The sequence below is a fragment of the Lagopus leucura genome, unplaced genomic scaffold, assembly GCF_019238085.1.
Source record: "Lagopus leucura isolate 7727_CA_CO unplaced genomic scaffold, USGS_WTPT01 Super-Scaffold_100008, whole genome shotgun sequence".
Lineage (NCBI taxonomy): Eukaryota > Metazoa > Chordata > Aves > Galliformes > Phasianidae > Lagopus > Lagopus leucura.
Genome location: NW_024962265.1, coordinates 28,105,229 through 28,130,224, shown reverse-complemented (window position 1 = coordinate 28,130,224; position 24,996 = coordinate 28,105,229). Strand labels below are relative to the sequence as shown.

At 40.7% G+C, this 24,996-nt stretch overlaps 1 protein-coding gene across 1 annotated transcript in view; it reads left to right on the top strand.

Annotated features, from left to right (window-relative positions):
* Positions 1-13,714: 13,714 nt before the first annotated feature.
* Positions 13,715-24,996, top strand: part of GXYLT1 (glucoside xylosyltransferase 1) — a 34,234-nt gene continuing 22,952 nt past the window's right edge. The window contains exons 1-2 of the mRNA XM_042872778.1: positions 13,715-13,911; positions 22,390-22,482. Of these exons, the coding sequence (XP_042728712.1) occupies positions 13,715-13,911; positions 22,390-22,482 (290 nt within the window). The remainder of the gene's footprint in view (positions 13,912-22,389; positions 22,483-24,996) is intronic.

Here is a 24,996-nt window from a genome sequence, read left to right as displayed (position 1 = left end):
CAGCTAAAAGAATGGATTTTTGTAGCCCCTGACAATTGTGATGTTTGGTGGTTTCTTGTAGTAATGTATTTTTCTGTTTTTAATGCAGTACTTCTACAGGCACAATAGTACTGTTCTATTTTGTAAGATGCTAGTTGTGAAATACAGTTAGTTGCATAAAATGAAAGTCTGATGTGATATCTGAGAACATACATACCTCATTCCTTGGTGTTGCTATTTAAACTTTTTAGACATCAAATGTTAATTATAGGCTATTTCAGGTAGATAACTACTGACCTGTTTATTATGTATTCTGCTTTATCTTACTAAATAGGATGTCTGTTCATTGCAGTTACTTGGCCAAATCTTAGTATCTGTAAAAAAAAAAAAAAAAAAAAAAAAAAGAAAAAATGAAGAAAAAAAAAAAAAGCATTTCAAGATTCTTAAATGTTTTTGGGGCTGGGCTGTTGTTCTGAATAACATATACTAGTTTTTAGGAAAAAAAAATACATGCTTCTCAAATTTATTTTTTTATGTTTTATTTTTAGGTGGGAGTATACTGGTGTAATGGATTACAAGAGAGCTGAAACTGTTTGAGCAGTGTAATGGTAGAATCACATAGCAAGATGTGTCATGAAATGTGTTTCTGGTTTAAATTGTAATGAATGCTAACACATTTCAGTATTCCTTGCAAACTAATAATAATCTATTACCAGTAGTTCACTAAGTGGGATATTTATTTTCATTTAACATTATGTGAATAGACCACCCAGCACTACCAACAAGGGGTCTCTTTGTATCTTCAGAAATAAGTAGCCATTTGGTTTGGAAGTAAGGGAGGATGGAGGGGACTTCAGTACGTTTCAACTGTCTCTAGAGAATAATCTCATGAATGTGGTACAAGTATAGTTATAGTCAAAAAGAATGCAGAAAAGTCTTATGGAAATTGCTGTTCTTTATGGAATAAGAACAGAAATGCAATTTCTGACTACAGATATAACAGATGAAAGGCAGGACAGCTAGGATCTAAAATTTGAGCTGTGGTGGTTCTAACTGAAATACTGTATAGCCAGTGTTTACGTTGGCAATGATACCTGCTTTGGCATTAAACAAAGTTAAGATAATTTTTGTCTGTTTGTGATTAAAGGGATGTGACAATACTGACAGCACAGTAGACAAAATTCTAAGTAGAATATGGCAATTTGTTCATAATGTTCTAATTTAAATGAACTTCATTTTCATAATTTCTAAGTAATTTTGACTTGCAGTAATCCTAAGATTTTTTTTTTTAAGTGTAAATATATTTAAAAGCATCTTTACTCCATTTATGAAAGGTGAAAATTTAATGTTGTAATGTATTTTGATTAGCTATTTTACTCTGTGACTGTTCTCTCCATAAGAATTGTTGTTTGTAAAAATCTGTATATGCACCAGTCTTCAACAGCCATACATTCTGGGTTGCTTATGAGGTGATGATGCAACAAAGGCAAGGGTGATAATATTCCATGTAAATGAGTTCCTTTATGTGCTGATTGTCTGGCTTCAGTAAGGAAAAGGGGAAGGAAATGGGGGAAAATGGCCTATAATTAATTCACTGCTAAAGTGTATAACAATTTGGTCCTTTATCTTCCTAACTTTACCGCTCACTGTAGGTGGTGTAAGGATCCACTGTTAGTAGACAGATCTTTTCATTTCTTCTCAAGTTATGTTTGCATCTCGGAAAGGAACAAAACTTGTTCTGCTTAGTTAGCAGGTTCAAGTATGCTGTATGAAGTCTTGATTCTAACAGCAGTTAAAACAAAACTAAACAAAGAGAACCCTTCACCTCTCAAAGATTCTCAGTATTAAGTCTCTAAATTAAGCCTGAAGTTTTAAATTGAAGTTTAAAACTGTTTAAAGCTTCTCCATATATTTCCTGTTTTGTAGCAGATTGCAAAATCTCAAAAAATGTTTGGGGGTTATAATCTGTTCACTTCTTAAAATACGATGGATAGGATATTTTTCAGTAGCCATGTAAGACAGTACTTTTTATAATTTGTTTCCACGAGTTCTTTACAGTGGTCAGGCAAGTCTTCTCAACTAGATATGCAATGGCTCTGCATCTTATGTTCTCTGGTTTTTCTCTCTCCTGTCTCAAAAGCACGATGGTTTGGAGTTGCTGATTGACTACTGCTTTGTTACACAGGAGGAATTTGGCACTGAATTGTCTATTGTGTTCTTCTATGTACATCCAGCATTCTTTAACCGTGTCTGCATCTTTCTCTCTGTCACATGCCTTTAGTTGACTCTGCTGTCATTAGGGAGTCTTCCCTTCAGATATCAGAAACCATGTGGAAAGGGAGGTGCAGAGAGTTTCTTCTCCAGCAGCAGCAAGCACTATACTCATAAGCTTGTCCTGTGCTAACTCAGGAATAAGATAGATAAGGTAGAAAGTGAATGCTGTTTTTGGTGGTGGACCACTCGAGCATATTTTGCAAAAACATTCTTCTGTTTTAATGTTAAGATTTGGTTGTGCTGGAAATAGCATTTGAGCTTTCAAAGGTTTTTCTTAACTGAATTATGCCCCCAACTTATGACAGTGTTAGCTTCAAGGAGTATAACTTCATAAATGGGCAAAACCTGTACCATAAAATCAGTCGAATTGAGGAGAGCTTTGATGATTTTCTTTAGTACTGCCAAAATTCTAACCAGGAGATGGAGATTTAAGAGATTTTTCTGACACAGATACTGAGTTTAGTTTGGTGTTAAAAAAAAAAAATAAAAAATATTAAGAAATCGTGCTTTCATACGAATTTACAGGATTTAACTATTAAAATAAAAATGTACAAGTTAATCACATATCAGTACTTCACAGAAATTATTGTAACTTCCTGTCTAGGTGGATATGAATGGAGTAAATGGTGCAACAGCAAAGAATAGGTAGCAAATGGTACTATCCAACAGAAAGTGACTTGCCTTAGACTTTGTGCAGGAAGATTGTGTTGTGTCTGTGGACAAAGCCTAGGAGCCCATGTATGCCCCTCGTTGCCATTGGTTTCAAACAGTGAAAGAAAATGCATCCAACAAAATAAATTAGCTGCACATCCTAGAGTCTTATTTATGCAGGAACTGTGTACAGTTGCTGTTTGATCATATAGGTGAAAAATACCTCCCTTGTATAATACTTAATCCCTTGGAAGTTGATTTCCATCCTAATCTTGCCCCTTTTATTATGGGAAATAAATGAATGTCATCCAAAATAACTTCTTCTGTCCACTAACACAGGGGATTGTTAAGAGTAGACAGTTTAATGTGCACAAGAAGTTTTAGCTTTACTTTTAAGGAATTCAGTATGAAAGATGAACATCAAAAGCTCCATAGCTCAAATTAGTATTCATAAGTGTAGTGTAGTCACAATTGATTGCTGTGTCATTTTGTGTTTGTAAAAGGCAAAATGATAATCTAATCACTCCTTTTTCCCCTATGTTTGAAAAGAAAATGACCATCAGAGATGATACTTTTCTGATAACACAAATTTAAAGAATTTTTCCAAGATCCTGTTTGTTTGTTTTTCTTTTCTTTTTTTTTTTTTTGGAGGAGAGTATGGTATATCTTGATGGAGATAGGAATTTCCAAGCAAGAAATCCTTCAGTAATGTTTTCAGGATCTGGCCCAGGTGGAAAAGATACATCTTTACTTACACCATTCTCTGTTTATAAATACTGATAGTCAAAGTAGTCAAAGTGCTTGCAAAGTGAACAAGCTCCCTTAACGTTAAAATCTTCATTGTTGCTTGAGGCCAACTGATCTCTAATTTGCAGAGGACATATGAGAAGATAAGGAAAAGAGCACGCTGATCTGTTTTTGCATAACCTGCTAACTGTGTGTCGTAATGTACCTTGTGTGAAGAAGCAAAAGTGTACTTGAACAGAATGTATGTAAGCAGCACTGATGGGATCTGGCTCTCTATTCCCTTCTCAAATGCACCAGTCTACTAGCTGCAAATTCTGCTGGTTCAGAGGTAGTCATGGGTGCTTGATTGGTCACTAAAGCATCAGTTAGTTAAGGCAAATCAGTGATCAGGCCAAGATTCTACTTTCTGAACATCCACTTTGGGACTACAGATATCTAAATTGTAATTGATCGCAATCGATACACAACTGCCATCCCTGAGCATGAAATAATCTGTGTCTAGCTGATGCTTCTTTGCAGAGAATAAATCAGAATGCTTCAATGTGAAGCCCAGTTCTCTTACTGTAACAGCCTTCAGCTGTGAATTAATCTAACCAAGGAAAATCTCTTGAGATTACATGTGTTTGTCTTACCTCTGAAGGGAATGCAGAATTCTGATTCTGTCTGTCTTTATTTTTATTGAGGTACATCTACAGGGTAACTGGATGCAGTGATTTTGAAATAATTTAATACGTGACATTTCTAAATAGGAAATGTACTGCTATTCACAGTTTTTCAGCTGTATCTTGGTTTCTGTAAGACTGTCAGTGCTATATGGAGCTTGGAGACCATCTATCAGTATTGTCAGTCATCCATGTCTCTGCATTATTGATGTAGTGAAGATATTTTTGCTGAACAAACTTAGTCTAATCCTGTAGCATTCAAGCATTCTGGTGGAGGTAGCTGGCTTTCGGGGATGCCAATACTGGTCTTCACACATATATTTCTGCAAAGGGTCTGATTCTGTTGTGGGGCTTCCAAATGCAGAGGAATAAGCTAAATGCTTTCCCACTGATGGAGGTATAACGCTGCTAGGTAACTGGATCTGAAGGTTTTTTTGCAAGGTTTGAGAAAATACTCTTGATGCTGGCTGGAGATAAGGATTCCTGGAGGAGCACATGCAGACACTGAGGACTACATTTCCTACAGAAATTGAGTAGGCAGCATCAGTTTCTAAAATGTAAACAACTTCTAACAAAAAGCTAGAACAATACCTAGAGAAGCTACTACACAATGACTTATTTAGTACAGTGTTTTCTTCTGTGTACAGTATTGAAGGTAGGGAGTATCTCACACTTTGTGTGTTTTCTGTATAGCTCTTTATACCTGTTGGTTCATTGACTTTCAGCCAAAAGACAGATACAGGTTTTTATGAATTTCATGATCATATCTCTCTTGGGTATAGATCATGTATTGAAAGGGCAGTTGTTCTGGTTAAAGAGAACAAAATAGCTTCCTCGTCTACATTTAGATACTGCAGAGTTTTAGAGGGTTTGATTCCTGGGCTACTAGAAAAGGGATAACTTTGTGTTGGAAAGGTAGTAAGGATCCAGACTAGAATGGATGTGGCTCCTGAAAAGAATTTTGTGGCTGGCAGTTCATATGGCTGTTTTCAGTGATTAACCTACACTTTAGCCAGTTAATCTTGACGTGTTAATAGGGCACCATCACAGACAGATCAAAACTACCAACAACACTGTCGGATGCTCTTAAAATTTATTAAGTGCCTTATACAGAGCATCAAAGAGGCTATGATTCAATTGGAACGAAGTTTGTTAAGAGATGTACTCTTCGGATGGAGTTACAAGTTGTTGGTTGTAACGAAGGTGATGTTCCTGGTTATAAAGCTAGAATCTTATATTTTATTGCTCATACAAATACCTAATAAGAAACAGTCCAGAAATTTCAGAGGCTTTCAATTCGTAAAACATATGTTCTTTGGAGGAGACTTTTTTTTTTCGTTGTAGCCAGCTGTGATAGCTTGCTTGGAATATCACAGAAGTGAATAAAACTTGAGTACTTCTGGATGCTTCACACTTCTCAATTTCCCAATCAATAGTAGTACTACCTTTCTTGAGAAGGGGTACGTAAGTTGGTTTTATTCATAGGATTTATGTTTATCTTATATAGTTTTTAAGGGTTTTATTGTCAGAAAAAGGGCTTGTTATTTTGAAAATAAAAATCTTACCTGCCAGGTGTCTTCCCCAAGATGAGTAAGTGCCTTTTCTGTTCTGACTCTTAGAAGTATTTACGTTGTCAGATTGAATCTGAATGTCCTGGATAAACCAAGAACTAAGTACCAAGTGTTACCAATAGTTTGAAATCCTTTCACTGAAGGAACAAGAGACAGAATGTAAGCCACTTGAATTATTTTGAGACCTGATGTTATCAGAAGTTTTATAACTGCATATGAGTAGTATACTTCTAAGAACAATATAACATTTCAGGAACTTGATATTGATTAGGAAATAAATATTTATTGAAGTAAGTATATTAAATAAATATTTATTTACCAATTTAAGTAAGAGAAAATTTTACACCGTGGGGGCAACAGTCTTGCTGTGAGCAGTCCTAACTACTTAACTGAAAGTAAACTGAGGCCCTGAACTCCGACTGTGAAAGAATGCATTTGGTGAGATATTGGGACTGTGAACCTTAGGTCTACATTCTAACAAAGTAATTCTTCCCACCTAAGTGGTAACCAATTCTCAAGCAGGAAAGAAGGCGTGAGCAGATGTCAGTAAGAGGCCCTCTGGTATTATTGGTGCTGCTTCCTATCTCTAGAGGATTTTTTTTTTTTTAATCTTTGCTCAGGACTGGTACAGCTGAAAGTATATTTTCCCTTCATTCTTAAGCCTAGATTTTGAATGGAGTTTCTCTGAGACACTTTTGTAGTGAAATCGTATTCCCTACGAACATTGAAGACAAAAATAAACATCTCTGTAAACAAAAAGATTGTGTGTGGTTGTAATTTTTTAAAATACATATTTTTTGCGATAAAAACTTTAAAGGTGCTCTAAGCCAAATGTAACCATTATAATGGTCTGCACTTAGAAGGTAGCAGTCAGAAAATATTGCTTGTATCCTCAGATGCCACAGAATTTCTGTCTGGTAAACTAAGTTCAGTCCCAGAAATGCTCCTTTAAATAAACAAGGCAATGCAGTGCATTTAGCCAAAGTCTGTGTGTAGTAACACAGTGTTTATACTGGCCTCGTCCTGACTTCAGTTCAAAGACATATTATTGAATGAGTTAAAATTCTGCAAGCGGAGGGGAAGGGGCTAGAAAGAAAGGATGGGTAGGAATCAGTGCAAAGATGGTTTTCCAGAATAAGTGCACACAGTCAGTGATAATAGAGTTGTTTAGAAGCAAACCATTCTGTCATTATTTCACAGCTTTGAAAAAAATACAATTAGTTTGCAATGAGTATAAATAGATGTGTTTGAAGCCCAGTGTAACGATACGCATTTAAGTGACTTCCGCAGGGATAAATGCGTCTTGGCTGTGAAGAACCTAACAGTGAAAATTTTTCTGCATGCACTATATTCAGTCTTGACTGGCAGTAGTCAATGCTCATGGTATGTCATGATAAATAAGAAATTGTACAGAACCCTTCTCTGAAAGTGTTGCTTGAACTGGCTCAGAAGTAGTGCAAGAAATCTAAGTGGGCAACTTGGGAATAAGTTGTAGCAGCTTGTCTGATAGGGAGTCTACTTCCAAAAGTCCAGGTGGGTTCTGCTATCAGACTGGCATGGGTGATTAATTAGCTCTTGGAGCTGTGATGGAAATTGAGATACTCCACTGAGTTCTCTTCCCAAGGCGAGGAACTATGAAAGCATTAATTGTATATACAGTCATTTTGTTTTTAAGGGAATTCTAAGAAACAATTCAGTGTTGAACTGTCTGAACTGTTTGTCATTTCTGTTGCTTTGCAACGTGAGGCTGAGATCCTACAAGCCACTGTTGAAAGAAGCTGGTTCCCTCATAAATGGTGTAGCAATTGATGCAGTTGTTGGCCCTGAATATATTGCCACACTCCGTGTGGGCAATATGTGGAGCTGATGCATCCTCAGGTGCAGAACACTTCTGTTATCTTGTGAGTTCTGGGTATAATCCCAAAGTGCAGGCAGCATGTGGTAGCACAAATAAATACCAAGATTTGTATTAGTAAAAATATCAACTTACATAAAGAGCAGCAATCTTCAATGCATTTCAGATGAAGTTGGTATTGGAAATCAGAATAGGGCTATTGTCGCTAATTAAAGGGCTCTAATTTAGACCATTTACTTGCCTATTTTAGAAGAACGGCAGGCATTCAAAAGAGGAGACTAGTTTTTTAAAGCCTTTCTATTCAGTTTTGTTCCCTCTGCTCACTGTTTAGTAAGGCCACTACACCATTATGGGTCTGAAGATCAAATTTCATGAATTCCACACACATTTTGGCAGCTGTGGGAGATCACAGCATTCTGTTTGTGCCTGGAGATAGCTTAGTATGGTCTCCAGTTTTATTTTACCCTTTCTTGACTTAAAGGAATGTAAAAGTAGAAGAAATAAATCTATCTAAAGTTGCAGATAAAAGATTGGCAAAGGCTGAGCGATTTGTTAGTGCCATTATTAGTCAGCAGTGCTTGAAGGGCCCTTGGCTGTTTGGGACTGGGCCATGCAGTCCTGCTACTGCTCGCAGGTTTGGCTGCCCCATGTGCAGTGGGACAGTCTGTAATTCCAGTTCCAGTGACACTGGAGATACAGCAGTTAATGTTCATGAACTTGGGTGGAGTGGCATATGGCTGTAACAGGCAAGCTGTCTGCTCACAACAACTGCTTCTTTGGGCTTCAGACACAACGATCTACTGACAAAGGATGAGGATATTTGGTACCTAAGCCTGCTATGTAGCTTAGGCATTGATCTGCCGTGTAGTTGTACTATGCAGTTTTAGAAGGGGCGGCCAGTATATAAGGAAGTATTTTAACTTCTTCCTAGTAGTTTAAGCACTAAGTATTTTAAACAGGTAGTACTTCTGGCTGATCTAATCTGGCTTTGAATTACTAATTTTAGCAATAAAGCAACCCCTGGTGAACAGAATGTGAAGAGAGAGGACCATTATGAATTTATTGCCATGTCCCTCCATTAGTTTCCATTAGTTTCAGTGTTAAACTCTACTTGGAACACGATACAGAGCAAAACAAAACAAAACAAAACAAACAAGTTGGCTTGGCCAAAAATTGACTTGATTTTTGAACAGGGGCAAATGGCCACCCTACCTGCCTCACTGCTTCACACTTATCTGGCTTGCAGTGCTGGCTGACTTTTAGAGCCCCTGGCAACAATCCTAAGCTTCTTTTCTCTTCCTAGAGCAGCTGGTGGTTGCGATCTAACTTTTTTTTCATGTTAGCTGTTTGCTAGATGCAGTTTTATTCTCCTGGTCACGGCCATGCAGGCTTTTTGTACTTGGGAATTAGTATGTCACTAAAAAGCACAAAATATATTTATGTCAAATATGAAAAATAAGCTAAATAAAAAAGCAGTGGTTTCCTGTCAGTAGTCCAAGGATCTCACGAGTTCATATGTTCCTTCTATGAAGGAGCCTTCAAAAAAAAAAGTAGGATGAGCATGCTTATTATAAGTAGCATTAAATTCACTGTGTAGAGTCTGCACTGCTACTGTCATGTGGAAAATGTGGAAAATACTTTTCAGGATTAATTTCACATTAGTTGATGTACTTCATCTTCAAAATTGAGCCATAAAGCCATAATACAAAGTTGTCACTGCGTGTGATTAGTTAGTAAATATTTATTCCATTGCAAGAAAAAAAAAAAGATGGTGGATTTTAGAAGACACTGATGGAGGGAAGAGACTCAGAGCACTTGATGTGTCATCAAACCAGAGCAAAACAAGTTAAGGACTTTTAAACTGGAATATTTTTATACAGACAAACAAACAAACACAGCCATAAAGCCAGGCCAACCTGCCTTATTACTGTATTTTCATACATGGTACTTAAGTAGGTAGGACTTCTCCCAGGAGAATTTTAAACACAAACAGCTGTGCCAGATGCTTCTTGGAGAATTTTAGATTTGACAAAAGCCCAACAGTGAGAATCCTCTTTGGACGGATCTCTTGGAGTTCCCAATTTGGAAAACATTACAGGGAAAAGAAAATCTTCAACACTGAAAAATACATAAAAAGAAAATTCTGTCTACACTTTTAGAAAGTATTCTTTCTGCTTTGGCAATGTAGGAGAGCACTAACAATTGTACTAGGTTACATATACAGATGCATGCTTGTTTATTTCAAACAAGGAAATTGAGATTTTTTTAGGACAAATAATACAGGTACTTTATAACTTGCAACTCTTCCCAGAAGACTTCACATAAATTGTAAGATTGATAAAGTAATCATTCTTTATTGAAATTGGAAGAAACCAGGAAATTTTATAAAGTATCACAGCACTTCACAATTTGCTTGCAGTGCAGTTTACTTAATTTTGTGTACTGCTGTCCTCAGGTATGTATAATCCTGATATCAAAAATATTGTAAGTTTCTTCTTATCGGATAAGTTGGTTAAATGGACTGCAATACAAAATAAGGAGAACTAAAAAGAGACAGAATGGATGAACACAGTGATATTCTAGCAATCAATGAAAATTAATTTTGAGAAATTTTATTAACTTTTTTTTTTTTTTTTTAATTAGGGCTGCTGTAGGGAAATTTGAACAGCAGAAACAGTAAGAGTGGAAGGCAGCTGTACCAAACTAAATCCTTGCCTTAAAAATGAATTTAAAAGAAAGAAAAACGATGTCTGGCAGCAACAGACAAGGAACCAAGAAGTCTGCTGATGCCATATGCACAACACGTGGCAGAAAGCAGTTCCTCCTTGCTCACCAGCCTTACAATCCATCATAGCAAAGTGTTGACACTGCAGGTTGTACAAAAGGGCATGTGAACATCAAAGAAAATGTCTTTGCCTTTGAAAAACCCTCAACTGGTCTGCACGCTTGGCAGCATTGACATGAATCTGTCAGCACAAAATCTTATTACTTTGCCAACTTAACTGATGTTTTAACTTCCTGAAAGTACAAAACCAGAAGAAATGCTACAAGTGCATCTGATTAGGACTGGGCTTTCTAATTAGCAGAAAGTTTGTGTGGAAATTGATGTCTCTCTTTGTTCTCTCAGTTGCATCAGATAATCCCCTTCCATAATTCTGAATTATATCTGTATTTTAGTTGATCTAATTTATCTCTTGATCTGATGCATAGCTAGGATTTTGGTTTAATTTTATGGCTGCTACTGACTGACTGCCATTTCGGCCTCTGAACACACTAAAGAGAAACAGCAGGTATTTATTCTTTTTAAAAATGAATTATTCTAAATACTTAACATCTGTAGTTTGCTAAGCTCTCTGTTTTCTGGATTTCAGTTATTTTCTGGACATAATAAAAAGAAACCTGAAGAAAAAAAGTTACCGTGCTTAAGTATTTCAATTCCATTCAAGAAAAGTATTTAAAGATTTAGAATTGGTAATAAATGAAGAGAACCTTGTATTTAATTGTGTTTTTTCTTGTTTTAACTATTAAAGACTAGTAAATGTTGCAGCAAAGTGTTTTATATTGTTCATTAATTACGATGAGTAATAAAGGTATATAAATATTTATGCTTAAAGAATTTTGGAGGCTACATTAGCTAACTGCATAACTATCAGCACTGTTTTTTCTTAGTGATAGAGCCTAGGTATGACATGTCAGTCTCTTTGGCTTATCTTTGGTATTCACAAGACTGAGTTTGTAGCAAGAAGCATTTTGCCTTTTACCAGACCAACTGATAGTTAGATTAAGTGGAAAGATTTATCAGTGTGAAAAGCACTTTTGTGGAAGTTTATCTGTCTTCTTGCTTTTTTTCTACCCACTTGCATCAGATACCTTAACAAAAGATGCCAACTTTCTCCCTGACTTTTCCTCAGCTATATTTTTCAACCACAGAGACACATTCTCATTCATTATTCAGGTGTTCCTGGACAGCATGAAATGAAGAGAGTCCTATAAATTCTTATTTGTGAAATGGTATGATTGATAATCCAAAAGCACTGTCTCATCTCTCTCCTCAGCACTCCTTATTTTCTCTTTTCTTGTCTAAAATATACTCTCTTCATCCGACACATGAAAGCAGTGCTGCTGGCCAGCTGCTGTGTTCATTCTCAGTCCCTTTGTAACACCCCATAGACCTCATTTTTCCTGACTGGAACACTCCTCAATTCAGAAGGCGAGTGTCACACTGCAGCAGAGACTGACCCGTCTTCTCTTTTGTGCTCATGCCAGCAAAGGCTCCTTTGTATCTCCCACTCTGACTCACACACTGCTATGAATTTGCCTTTAAAATTGCCCACAGCCCACCATGTATCTGAGATTTCAGATTTTCTTCAACTATCTGTGAAATATAGCATCATCCTCCTTTTTTTTTTTCTTTCTTATGCATACTTTGATCTTTTGTTTTAAACAGCAAAGCTTTCCTCAGCATTAAGGGCAAGAAGTCAGGGCTTTGTTTATCCATGAAAAATGTTATTTATGACCTGCCACAGGGACTTGTTCGTATGTGCAGAGGGTTGTGAAATGGGACAGTGGTTGAATTCATGACACCAGTCAGCATGCAGATATGCAATGAGAGCAGTGAGTCAGGTTTAGATCAGAAGCACACACAGAGAGCACTGGTAGAATGGCCGAGTTCATCACCCACCACAGTAAGCCTGGAGGAACAGAAAATGGGAAAGCCCAGCTGCAACTTCAAGTGGCACATTCAGAACTCAATTTCTTCCTGTTGTGCATGAAAGCACATGAACATCAGTAGCATACATTTCCCTTAGTTTGTTAAGCAAATTCTTTTTAGAGAGTCCTTTTTAACAAGTTCTTGCTCATTTTGTCAGTGACTTTCCCAATGAGTCCATCCTTCTTGAGGTCCCCACCACCATTCTGCCATTTTGGCCCTGGATTTTGCCATTGTGCCCTTGCTGCACAGAAGGCCAATGGCATCCTGGCACGCTATCGCCAGCAGGCTGAGGGACTGATCCTTCCCCTCTGCTCCGCACTGGTGAGGCCACATCTGGGGAGCTAGATCCAGTTCTAGCCCCTCACACCAATACAAAGGAGACCTAGACATACTGGAGAGAACCCAGTGAAGGGCCTTGAGGATGAGGAAGGGCCTGGAGTACCTCTCCTGTGAGGAAAGGCTGAGAGAGCTTGTTGCTTAGCCTAGAGGAGCTCAGGGGAGTCTCAACAATGCCCATAAAACCTGAAGGAAGTGTGCAAAGATGAAACCAGGCTCTTGTCAGCAGCACTCAGTGCAGGACAGGAGGCAGCAGGCACAGGGGTTCCTTCTGAACACCAGGCAGCACTGCTGTGCTGTGCAGTGATGGAGCACTGGTACAGGCTGCCCAGAGGCTGTGGGGTGCCCTTCAGGAGCCACCTGGATGTGGGCACCATGCTCTGGGTGTCCCTGCTGAGCAAGGGCTGGGGCAGATGGACCCAGCAGTGCCTTCAGCCTCACCCGCTCCATGTCCTCATGAGCACCCATCATTGATTCCCCCTCCCTGGATCTTTATTTATCTTAGGTTCTACTTCTTTTTCTCAGCCCCCATTTCCCCCCTCGCATTTCCTAGTAACCCTCCTGACATCTGTACTCAAAACACAGCAGAGTATCCACTATTTCACCAGGGCCCCCATTTTTCCTCACACCTTGCTTTTTGGGGCTGAAGACAGGCAGGACAGTTTTGGCACAACAGTTGCCATCCGACTTTCTTCTTTCAAACGGAGCCAGCCGCCCCTCCAAGCCGCAGCCGAAGTAGCGTAGCCGCCGGCCAGGAGGCACGCCAGGAGCGCAGCACTTCCTCCTCCCGCCTCGTGGCTCTCCCCGCCCCTCAAACTCCGCCCCCCGCACGCCGGGCTCGCTCCGCCGCTGCGTCGATCGTGGCTCGCGCTGCCGGTTGGGCCCCGGCTGCCGCCCGGCGCCGCTGCCGGGGTCGAGGCGTCGGAGGATGCGGCGGTTCGCACGAGTGGCGCTGCTGTTCCTGGGCTGCGGCGTCTGCTCGCTGCTCTACGGCGTCAGCCAGCTCGCGCTCTCCCTGGAGCAGGAGGCCGGCGGCGCCCGGCAGCGGCAGGCCCGAGACTCGGCCGCAGCCGGCGGCGGGCGGCAGGCGGGGAACGCGGGTCGAGGCGAGGAGGGGGCCGGCAGGTACGGGGCGGGGCCGCGTTCCTTTCAAGCGGGCGCGGGGCGCGCTGCTCGCCGGCCGCGGGCTGCCCCGACTGGAGGAAGCCCGGGCCGGGAGCGGCCTGCCGAGGGTTGTGAGGAGGGGCGGGCCGTTCCGCGATCCGAGCTCGGCTGCTGCGAGGGGTTATTGGGCTCTGGGGCGGTGGCGAGTGACTCTGTGAATTAGTTGTGGCCGGCTTCAAGCTTCAGCACCAGCTCTTCTCTCTCACCTCTGTGCTCGGTGTTAGCGTGAACGGGATCGTGAAAGTGTACGAAAACTCCTGTTTTCCCTTTCCGTGCTCTGCCACCCCGCCTGGCCGCGCGGAGGTTCCTGCGGAACCCTGCGGAGTGCGAGCAGCCCCGGTGCACAGCGCGAGTACTGAGCACGATTCTCTGTAATAAAAGTGAATTTAGTAAGGCCCTCGTAAAGTCTCTGCTAGGCTGAAACTGTAGGAGAAATCAGGACCGGGATTTTCTGGGCCAGCTTTCCCTAAGTCCCAGGCGGCTCAAGGCAGTGCGGTTCGGTGTGCCGAGGCTGCCCACGCACCTGGCTGCCTGGGGACTGTGCTAGTGCTAAGATTGTGGTAACTGCAAAGAAAAGTTAGCTGTAGTGGTTCTATGGAACATTTAATGACTGTAATAAAACAGTTCTAAATAGAAATAAGAGAGAAGAAGCATTTGATGTAACTTGGATTAGTAAACTTCGATGTTACTTTCAGGTGCATCGTGGTCCTGCTGAGCAGAAGAACCAAATCTTTTGAAAGCAATACTTATTTCCTTGTTAGTATTTGTACTAATTCAAAGATACTGATGGAGGAAAACCCCAGTGAGGTGGAACTTCTTACTTGCTGCATTAGGGTGGAATGAGATAGAAATCTGCTCTGTGTTGCAATGCAGAAAAGCCTCACAGCCTGAGTAGTTACCTTCAAAGGTTTAGGTGCCATAGGTAATTCACAGGCATATGCTTTTATGGAGACATACCTTTCTGTAAAATCGGGTGACATCTGTGGGAATTCTTTGCCTATAAACTGATGTCAAAGTAAAGGCTCCTGGTGAGCATCTTCCCATTGTGAACTGTTAGAAGTTTGTGTGTTGTGTCTGCAGAACTCGGGGTGGGTCAGTGCCTTAGCACTTAAACTATCTTATTACAGGCCTTTAGTGGACTAAGTGACGCTTCAAGGAAAAATTCCATCCTGTGGCAGTAAAGGAATGCCCCACTGGATCTTCCTTTAGATGCTTGTTTCGGTTATTCCCACATATTGAATCATGTCATGTTCTCTTTTGTAATCGATGGACATATCTTCAGGTTAGTGGTGGTCAGATTTCATACTTCAGCTGTTTCTGTAGTGGAGGTGGAGCTTGATAGCCACAAGGCTGCTTGATGCCCGTTACTGCTGTCTTGCAATCATGCCCCTATACTAAGCGTTCTAATAGCCTTATGGAACAAATTATGTTCAGAGAACCTTTTAATCCTTCCTGAAGTTTAATGTTTCTTATGCATTTGTGGGAACTCTCAGCAGTGAGGTGCTTCAGCTGTTTTTACTGTAAGCTGTAAAATGCAATTTAGTGAAGGAGATATATCTGTCATCTGACGGCATTCATGGACTCAGCAGTGCTTTCTCCTTCTCTAAGCTGAGTAGAGTTTTCTTTTCCCAAATAATCTGATTCAGTATAGGACATAAAAGCAGGAGGAGTTTGGTCATATTTTGTGGTGGAAGGTAGAAGTTAAAGATTTCTGGTGGTTTTCAGAAGCATGCGAACATGAGAAGTGCAGGCTTTGCATAAAGCTTCAGAGTACCACACCTGCCAGAATTTCACAATAGCGCTGGTGCTTCTCAGTAGAGGATCTTTAATTAGAAAGGAAGTACTATGTTGAAACTTGAATGACAAGCAGAGGCAAGGTCCTTCAGTAAACATAATAATTCAAGGGAGATTGCTGGGTAATCACTACGTTAATGAGGTGTTTGTTTCAAAGGCTACATTAGCCCGAGGAACAGGATGACTACAGACTAAAAGCAGTGTCTTTTATGAAAAAAAAAAAACCAAAACAAACAAACCCAGTGAGGTTGTGGATGCCCCCTCCTTGAAAGCTCTCAAGGCCAGGCTGCATGGGGCTTTGAGTAACCTGGTCTAATGGGAGGTATCCCTGTCTATAGCAGATGGGTTGGAACCAGATGATCTTAAAGGTCCCTTCGAACCCAAACCATTCTGTGATTCTAAAGTGTTTTGAGAGTTTTAGATAAAAGATTTAGGTGTGAAGAATGATCAACATTGATGGTAAATTGTCCTCCTGATTCTCCATTCCATTGTACGTACTGTCATATGTAACAGCTAAGTGAGCAACACATCTGAACCTGAAGAAAGGGAATATTAAAGTGACCACATTCAGAAGAGACAAAGTTGGGCAAAAGCCAGTATATGAAGTCGTCCTTTTTAAATTTGCTGTTACGATTTATGGGTGAGGATGAGGGCTGTGGAAAAAGTGGGAGGAAAAAAAAAAAAAAACAACAAACCAACAACAGTGGATAAGTGCACATTCGAAGCATATGTCATTATTATTTGCTGTCTGTGGAATGTCCTTTCAAGTCAGCTCTCCTGGATGTGCTTTTGGATCATCTGATTAGTAGACTATAACTGTGCTTATGAAAAGTGAATCTTTGGTTAATTTTCTCAATATTGCCACTTCAGTTAAGCAGATAATCTTCATCTTTCCATTCAGGTCCAAAAGGAGTGCTGTTCTGAAGGCAAGTTTGTGAAAAACAGCAGGAAAGCATCAGTAATTAGCTCCATGAATTCTGCTAGGTCAATGAACTTGACCCTATTGGAAAAAAAAAAGAATTAAACATTTTTCCATTGTACTCTAGTTTAGCATTTTCATGCAGGTGGCAGTGTTATATCTGTGTATGTAGCTGTCACTGTTCTGTGAGGTGTAACTGATACTGGACTGTATCTATTTCTTGCTGTATGACTAGACTGGCAGAGGGAAAGTTGAGTGGATTTTAGTGCATGGAGAAGTATAAGAGGTGTACCCACAAGCTTTGGCAGCAGAGTAGGATGGTGGCAGTATGTGGGCTGATAACTTTGGTCTATGTGAGAACTTAGCCAGTGGTTTTACCAGAATGCTTCTCAGCTACTCATGTGCCTTAAGGAATTATTTGGTCTACAAAATGTAAGGGAAACTTTTAAAAGGTGAAGCATGGAGTAATTTGAAGCTGAAACTTCATTTCAGAAATAAAAGTTCAGCTGAGTTTGTCATATGGTGAAGCTGGCTAACAAATGTTATGTTACGCAGACATGTTAATAAATCAATGGGATGTTGCCAGGGTTGTCCTGGGTTGCATGTTTAACATTAAGTTTAGGATCTACTGTCTCCTGTTTAATAAAGCTATGAGAAAACTGCTTTTCAGTTAAAATACCTCAAAACAAAGAATCAGTTCAGGAAAAGTTATTCAGAAGAATCAGGTCTTCTCAGTGTGTTTCAGTGTTGAACTGGGAAACTCGTTGTTTCCCAACTTTTTGCTCCTGTATGTATGAGCAGGAAGGAAATAAAAACATGGCCTTCCTGTTTTGCTGCAGCAGTCTCTCTGGGTTAGTCGATGCTTGCTGTTGATTAGATTTAGCTTGTTAGTGCAGTGCTGACAGCAATACAGCAGTCATGACCCATGTTAGGTGATTGCAACCCTGAGTGTACGTGCTGCTAAGCTCTGTGAAGTTACAGTAGTATAAAAGACAGCGTCTGGACAGGAAAGCATGGATGAAAGCCATCATCTCCCTTAACAGTAAGCTCACTAGTGTACTTAACAAAAGAATTTTTTTTTAATCACTTATTGCTAGGAGACTCCTTATGGTTGGAACTTAGCTTGCTTAAGCACAGGGCCTCGGTCTTGGTGTGAGTAATGCATTGCTATAGATTTTCACATAAATTTAGAATTGTCCCAAATCCTCCTCCTCAGTCATAATATAGACACTTTCGCTGTGTCTGTAAGACTGAAGTTTTTATTATCCATTTTTTGTTGAAGCTGAATTATCCTCTAGAAGTCTTAATTGGCTTTCTGTCTAAACAAGAGATACCTTTAAATACCTTGAATTGACATGGATCCAATGTTTCTTAAAGCTGTCTTTTTCTTTGTTTCAGTATTTTTGGCAGCGGTTGGTGTTAGAACTTGTCCAGCACGGCTGTCTGATGGAGGGGCGGCTGCTGCACCTCCCATCCCTTTGGGCAGTCAGTGGCAGAGCTCAGCACTTATTTCCTAGTAGGGGCACAAGCCCACACTACGTGTGTATGCACATGGCTGGCCACAAGCATCAACACGGAAAAAGAGCGCTTGTGGAAGCACAAACAGCACAGGTGGCCTGATCCTATTCCCTTTTCTGGCTGATGAGTGTGAAAGCCTCTTAGTAAAAACCGTGTAAATGCACTCAGTGTAGGTGCTTCCAGTAACTGGCCTTAGATGCTCAATCTGTGCAGGAGCTGGCCCTGACCCTCTGGTCAGGCCCTGCTGCTGGCCTGAGTGTGCACACCCATAAAGCTTGCAGCTCTGCTTTGGTTGCTGGTACTCAGAGCTCTGCAATATACATATGCATGCACACATGTGGGGCTGAGGATCCCACCAGTCTCTGGCCTTAGACTATCTGTGTGTCAGCTGGACCTGCCTGGTCTCCCAGTTGCTTCATGAAGATGGGTGTTCTGCTTGGGTAGTTCCAGGCATATGGCTGTATCATCTGTCGACCTCCAAACCTCCAGATATGAAGACTTTTGGAGCTGGCTGGGACCTCCTGGTTCTTACAGCAGCTCACGCTTTGAGATTGCAGCGTGACTCAGCCTTACAGCCTCTCTGTTACCTGGCTGACAAGCCTATGACCCTCTTTGTTGGTGAATCCAGCTTGGAACTTGCTAGTAACAGTGGCCCACTGTGCACACCCACATGCTGTGCGCATTCAGGTCAGGGCTCTCCAGTTCGTGGCACTGCAGACAAGTGGGCCCCTGTGATTTGAGGTTGCCTCTTGCACTTCCATGCATGCATGTGCACACAAAATAGAGCACCCCTTCACCCAGGAATACAGAAGTAGTGTTTATGAAGGAGACTGATGATCAGGTTTGCAACACAGCCAGTTCTACGGACAGCCTGTTTGTGTGTCACTGAACCCTCTTCCTTCTGTGTTTTCATTCTCACTTCTCTACAGCTTGCGTTGATGCTTTGCTTTCCTTATCTTTGGTCATTTCCCTGAAGTTTCCCAGCTCCTTACTGCAGTCTGTTTGGCACAACCCCAGAATGCTCTTCCTCGGGGAGCGCTGCCTTTGTGCTGTGTAAGCAGCAGGGTTCCTTGAGCTGTCTGTCTTTTCTCCTTTAATTAGCCTTTAACCACATAACCTGTAATAGATGAGAGCAAACTATCCCCTAGTGCTGAAGGTAAGTATTCCTGCCCAACCAGTACTTTCTTGGGTAACTTGTTTGATTAACAGGCAGAATGCACCTCCTTAGCTTTGTAAATCACTTGGGACGCCTTATTTGTCATCCAAGCTTTTCTCATGTATTATTCTAGCTCTTAATTTAAAAAAATCAAAACCAAAACTTGATGAATGTAATTTCTGAGTGATCTTCTTCTTGTGAATAACAAAAAATGTGTCAGTGTCAATCTGTTAATCCTCTGTGTGTGGAAGCTGTAGGAACACAGCAGTATGTGATCAGCTGAGAGGCTTCTGTTTGCAGGAAACAAGTCTGATTTACATGTTTGGTAAATCATGCGTGCATCTCAGTAACGCTTCTGTTTCAAACAAACACAATTTGTGAATGAAATCCAAGCCTGACAACCTTGTCATAATATGAATTGGGGTATTGGAAAGGGCTAATGTGGCAGAGAAAGCACTTTGGCATTAATTCTAGTTTTTGGCATGAGAATCTGGATAAGAGAGTAGCTCAGGGCAGCTAAGAAAAACACAGTGCTTGTGACAGCTGGAAGAAGAATCCTTGTAATAATACAATAATCTTCCAAAGCAGAATGCTGTTTTTGGGAGTCTGTTAAGTTGTCCTCAGAATAATGAGAAGCAGATACTACAAAAAGGTGTGCACTGGAGATCATAAAGATTGTTCTTCAGATATGTGCCATGAAATTGTTACTGTTTTGTTTTGTTTTTTTTTAAACTTCAAAAGCCCTGAGGATGAATCTAGTCAGGGAGAATTTATAGCTTTGTACCACTGATCTTCCCCAGTAATATTCAAAAACAAGGAAGTCGCAGTCTACGTTACCCTGTTTTGTACAGAGATATTTCTTTGTGGAGATCATTCTATTGTCATAAGATAGAATGATTCCAATGATGTTGCCAACACGTGTATCCACAGGATGTGAAGATTTCCTGTGATCTCTACTAAAGAACTCAGCCCCACCAACGCTTAACAAGGCTTTATGTAACACTTCTGTGTGTTTATCAGGTCATTTTTCTGTTGCATCAAGAAAAAAAGATTGTACATTTTGCCAATTCTTGTTATCGCAGTAATCTTTTAAGTCTGACTTTCACAAAGCATATATGGCTTATGTAAGTATCAGGTAACCCAGCCAAGGTAGTGCTGATTCATTTCAAACTCATAAAACAAACTTCAGTACAGCTTTGAGCTGTAGTCTTTCAGCTTTTCATTGTCAGCTTTTTCTATAGTTTTCCTTCTTGCATGTCTTTCCTTCATGAATGCTGGCTGTTAACAAGGATAAGCACCATTTGCATTACGTTAACAGGGCATAATGATGAAGCATAGCATCATAGAATGGGCTGTGTTGAAGAGGACCACAGTGATCATCTATTTTCAACCCCCCTGCTATGTGCAGGTCGCCAACCACCAGACCAGGCTGCCCAGAGCCACATCCAGCCTGGCCTTGAATGCCTCCAGGGATGGGGCATCCACAACCTCCTTGGGCAACCTGTTCCAGTGTGTCACCACCCTCTGTGTGAAAAACTCCTTCCTGATATCTAACCTAAATCTCTCCTGTCTTAGTTTAAAACCATTCCCCCTTGTTCTGTCACTATCCACCCTTGTAAACAGCCATTCCCACTCCTGTTTATACTCTCCCTTCAAGTACTGGAAGGCCACAATGAGGTCTTCCTGGAGCCTTCTCTTCTCCAAGCTAAGCAAGCCCAGTTCCCTCAACCTTTCCTCATAGCAGAGGTGCTCCAGCCCTCTGATCATCTTAGTGGCCCTCCTCTGGACCCGCTCCAACAGCTCCATGTCCTTCCTGTACTGGGGGCCCCAGGCCTGGACGCAGCACTGCAGATGGGGCCTCACAAGAGCTGAGTAGAGGGGGACAATCACCTCCCTCTCCCTGCTGGCCACCCCTTTAATGCAGCCCAGAACACAGTTGGCCTTCCAGGCTGCAAGTGCACACTGCTGGCTTGTGTCCAGCTTCTCATCCACCAGGACCCCCAAGTCCTTCTCCGCAGGGCTGCTCTCAAGGAGATCATCCCCCAGTTTGTATAAATACCTGGGATTGCCCCGACCCAAGTGCAGCACCCTGCACTTGGCCTTGTTGAACCTCATTAGGTTTTCATGGGCCCACTTCTCCAGCCAGTCCAGGTCCCTCTGGATGGCTTCCCTTCCTTCCAATGTATTGACCGGACTGCTCAGCACTGTATTCCGCTGTCTGTGTCATTGATGAAGATGTTGAAGAGCACTAATAGGAAGTCACTCAAGAGCAGGCACCCCTTGCTTTGCAGTGTTCCACGTGCTCGTTTAAGATTTTAAATTTCATTGTTGATTCACTCACCAGAATCATAGCATGCACTTCTATTGCTCTTTTAAAATATTTCCTGTGATATTCTTGCATAAAATTTCATATCAGATTAGCACACCTTTTTAGCTGTTAGTGTAATACAAGTGAACAAATGACTGCTCTTAATATAGAGAAGGAAAACTTGTCAGATGGGGTGATTATTTCTGCACTGCAGTAACCTTTTGTAACGAAGTGGCTGAATTAGTTGGTGCTAAAAGTTCTATTATTTTTTTTCTTTTAAATAAGTCTTGCAGGTTGCACTGAGTAGTCACGGGTTAATAGGGATTGTGTTTAAATGGATAATGTGCACTTGAAAATGGAATGTTCCAACTTCTCTGCTTGTAGATAAAGACGCTGCAATGGTGAAGGATCTTTCCAGCTTTAAGTGTAGCCTTTCACTCTGTCACCTATAGATTTGCACTAAGCAGGGAACATAGAATGGCCTTCAGAAATCCCACTCCCCTTCTTTCTCTCACTCTGAAAGTAAGTGGAGAGGAAATGCAGATGGGAATGGGGCCATACATCCTTAAAGGAATCCTTCCTGATGGGCACCTCCTCTTTTGTATTATCCAGGGTCCATTATGTAGTGAGTCTTCTGTCAGGTCATTAACTGATCAAATTATGTTTGAGCTATGAAATAATCCTATTAACTTTGCCGTATAACCAGTAACATTTATATAGGTTATTTTTGTCTTATCCTGTTAGGTGTCAGAATTTGTCTGTATCTTTCTGGAATTCCTATTGGATGCTGCCCTCTGATGTTTGTGGAGTGAACTGCTTTTGGGAAGCTGCTTTTAGGTAGGATCTATTATTAAATAGTTCTTTATTTTTTGATTGCAGACAAGTGCAGCTAATATAATAGCATTTGTGACTATTTAGCAAGGTGACAAAGCAAAATATTGTGATTGCTTCACGTTTCACATGTTTATCTTACAGTTGTCTTTGGACTTTGTCCTTCTGTTCTATTTTTAAACTACGCATTGAGGAAATGTAATTACTAAGAATTTTCAGTTTTTTCCAATTACGTTGCTTTCTTAAATAAAGACTTGTTAACATTGGTAAAAAGTCTATCTGAAAATAATCTTAAAAATGATTGGTGAGTACTTGTGATATAACTTGTAATAAAAACTGGCAGGTTTAATGAAGTCCTGAGTTTTTCATTAAAATTCCATGCTATCAAGAATATGAAGGTATTTCATCCAAAACTACCGAAACAGTTACTTTAGAATGTAATTTAAAATACATTACATTGAAGCATATACTATGTCCTGAAAGTTTAATCTTTACCAAGACTTTCAAATATTTTGATGTGGTTGTTCACATGTCTTAAAGCTGTCTGATTACAATAGTAGCTTGTAAAGAAACTGAAGAAGCCTTAAGCTACTTGACGGGTATCTTCTCTAACTCACATAGTTCTCCTCACTACGTAAATATGATTTTAAGTTAATTTTTCTTACATTTAGAGTTGAAATGAACAGCCATTGAGATGGTTCTGTCCCTTTTTGTCTAAAAGCCTGTCAGCATTTTGGGGGTGGTTCAGCCCAGGTCTGCAAGTAGCGGGGCAGAGGGATTTTGCAAAATCTGCACCTCCAGAAAAGGGAAACTGGGAGCCCCAGAATAATTAAATACAGCGGCAATGACCTGAGGAGAAACGAACTAATTTACTAAATATGGTATCGGAATGCAAGATAACACACTGTAATACAATATAGTTAGAATCGAAGCTAATAAATCAAATATAATGAAAGTGTCTGAAAGGTGGATAGGCCTCACCGTAACAGTGAGGTGAGCTGTGCAGTCTGGTTGAGAGCAGGGAAGAAACCTGAGGAAGAAGAGCTCATCAGGTGACCTTGCCAGGGGTTGTATCTCCTCTGAGCGCAGAGCCCCCTGGGGTCTGTAGTTCTTCTTCTCTTCCAGACAGGTGCCCAGAACTGGAGCTTTAACACTTTAACTCCCAGTGCACTACATGATGTTATGATGTGGAATGCCAATATCAAAAATCATACAGCCATGACAAAGCCCTATTTTTTTTTTTTTCCTTTTCTTTCTCTAGAAAAAAAAGTGTGTAGCTTCACAAGGCTTAAATGCTATTGAACATTATGATAGCGGGAAAGATTTTATGTCTCTCCAAAAGTAATGCCTCTTGTTTATTTGTTTATATTTTTATTTCCATGGAAACTACAATGGATACCAAGAGCACAATAACTACAGACAGAGCAAATTCTCAGCTATTTTTTCAACATAGTCACCACCATTAGCTGTGTATTTTCAGCAGCAGTGAAAAGAGCCTGCGTGCCACACTCATAAAAGTCAGAGGTGACCCACTGTTGTCACTGCTGAAAGACACCACCCACCACCTCACTGTGCTCACATTCACTGGTTGGTCTCCATAAACATTCAGCAAGAGTTGATGAATGTCAATGGGTGCATTTTTTTCCTGCATGGAGGAATTCAGTGACACACCTTTGCTTTGTGTGAACTTCAATGTCAGACCCTGCTGTGTCAGACTGCCCTCTGCTGCCATCTGTTGCATGGCAACAAAACTAAGTGTGTATTGGCAGGAAGGTTCCATGTCTACTGCTGTACCACCACCGTCTGCCTCTGACATCGTGGGTCAAGAAAATAAATTAGGAGGCATTACTTTCAGAGCAGCCTTCCTTGATCTATTCCCATTCCCTTTTGCTTGTGTCCTTTCAGTGCTTTTTAAGCTCATCAGTTGCCAAGAATTTAATTGAAGATATGGCCTAGATTGAATTTTTGGGCTGCTGGTGAGGTGCCCACATAAACTGGGACTGCTGAATCTTTCCCTCTGTGCTAAACTGTCAGTATATCATCTTCCTTTGGCACATCTGAGTTTCCTTTAGCTGTCTGGATGAACTCAGTTCATATATTTTCACCTTCAGGTTAGCTTTTTGGGAGTTTAGCATCACGAAGTTTAGCACTAGGTGATGTCAGTGCTGTTGTGATGGACTGTAGGAGTTTAGCTTTTGCTTTTTGAAAAGATACAATTGTAAACTTCATTGATTCAGTCTGTCTGTTGTGCAGTGCTGAAATAGGAGAGTGCACCACTGCCTTCTGACCCCTTTGCCCATTGTGATACCCACAAACTCTCTACAAAACATTGTGACACATCAAAAGAGCAAAAAACTTCCAGATCTTCTGCCAGGCTCAAGTTAAGTAGTGGGAACTTGGAACCAGAAATAGAGAAACAGTATGCAGTTCCTTTGTGTGTACATTAAGCTATAATGTATATTAGTCAATTAATAATGCTGTATGTGGCTGGGAAGGCACTTCTGATGAGGTATGCATTGA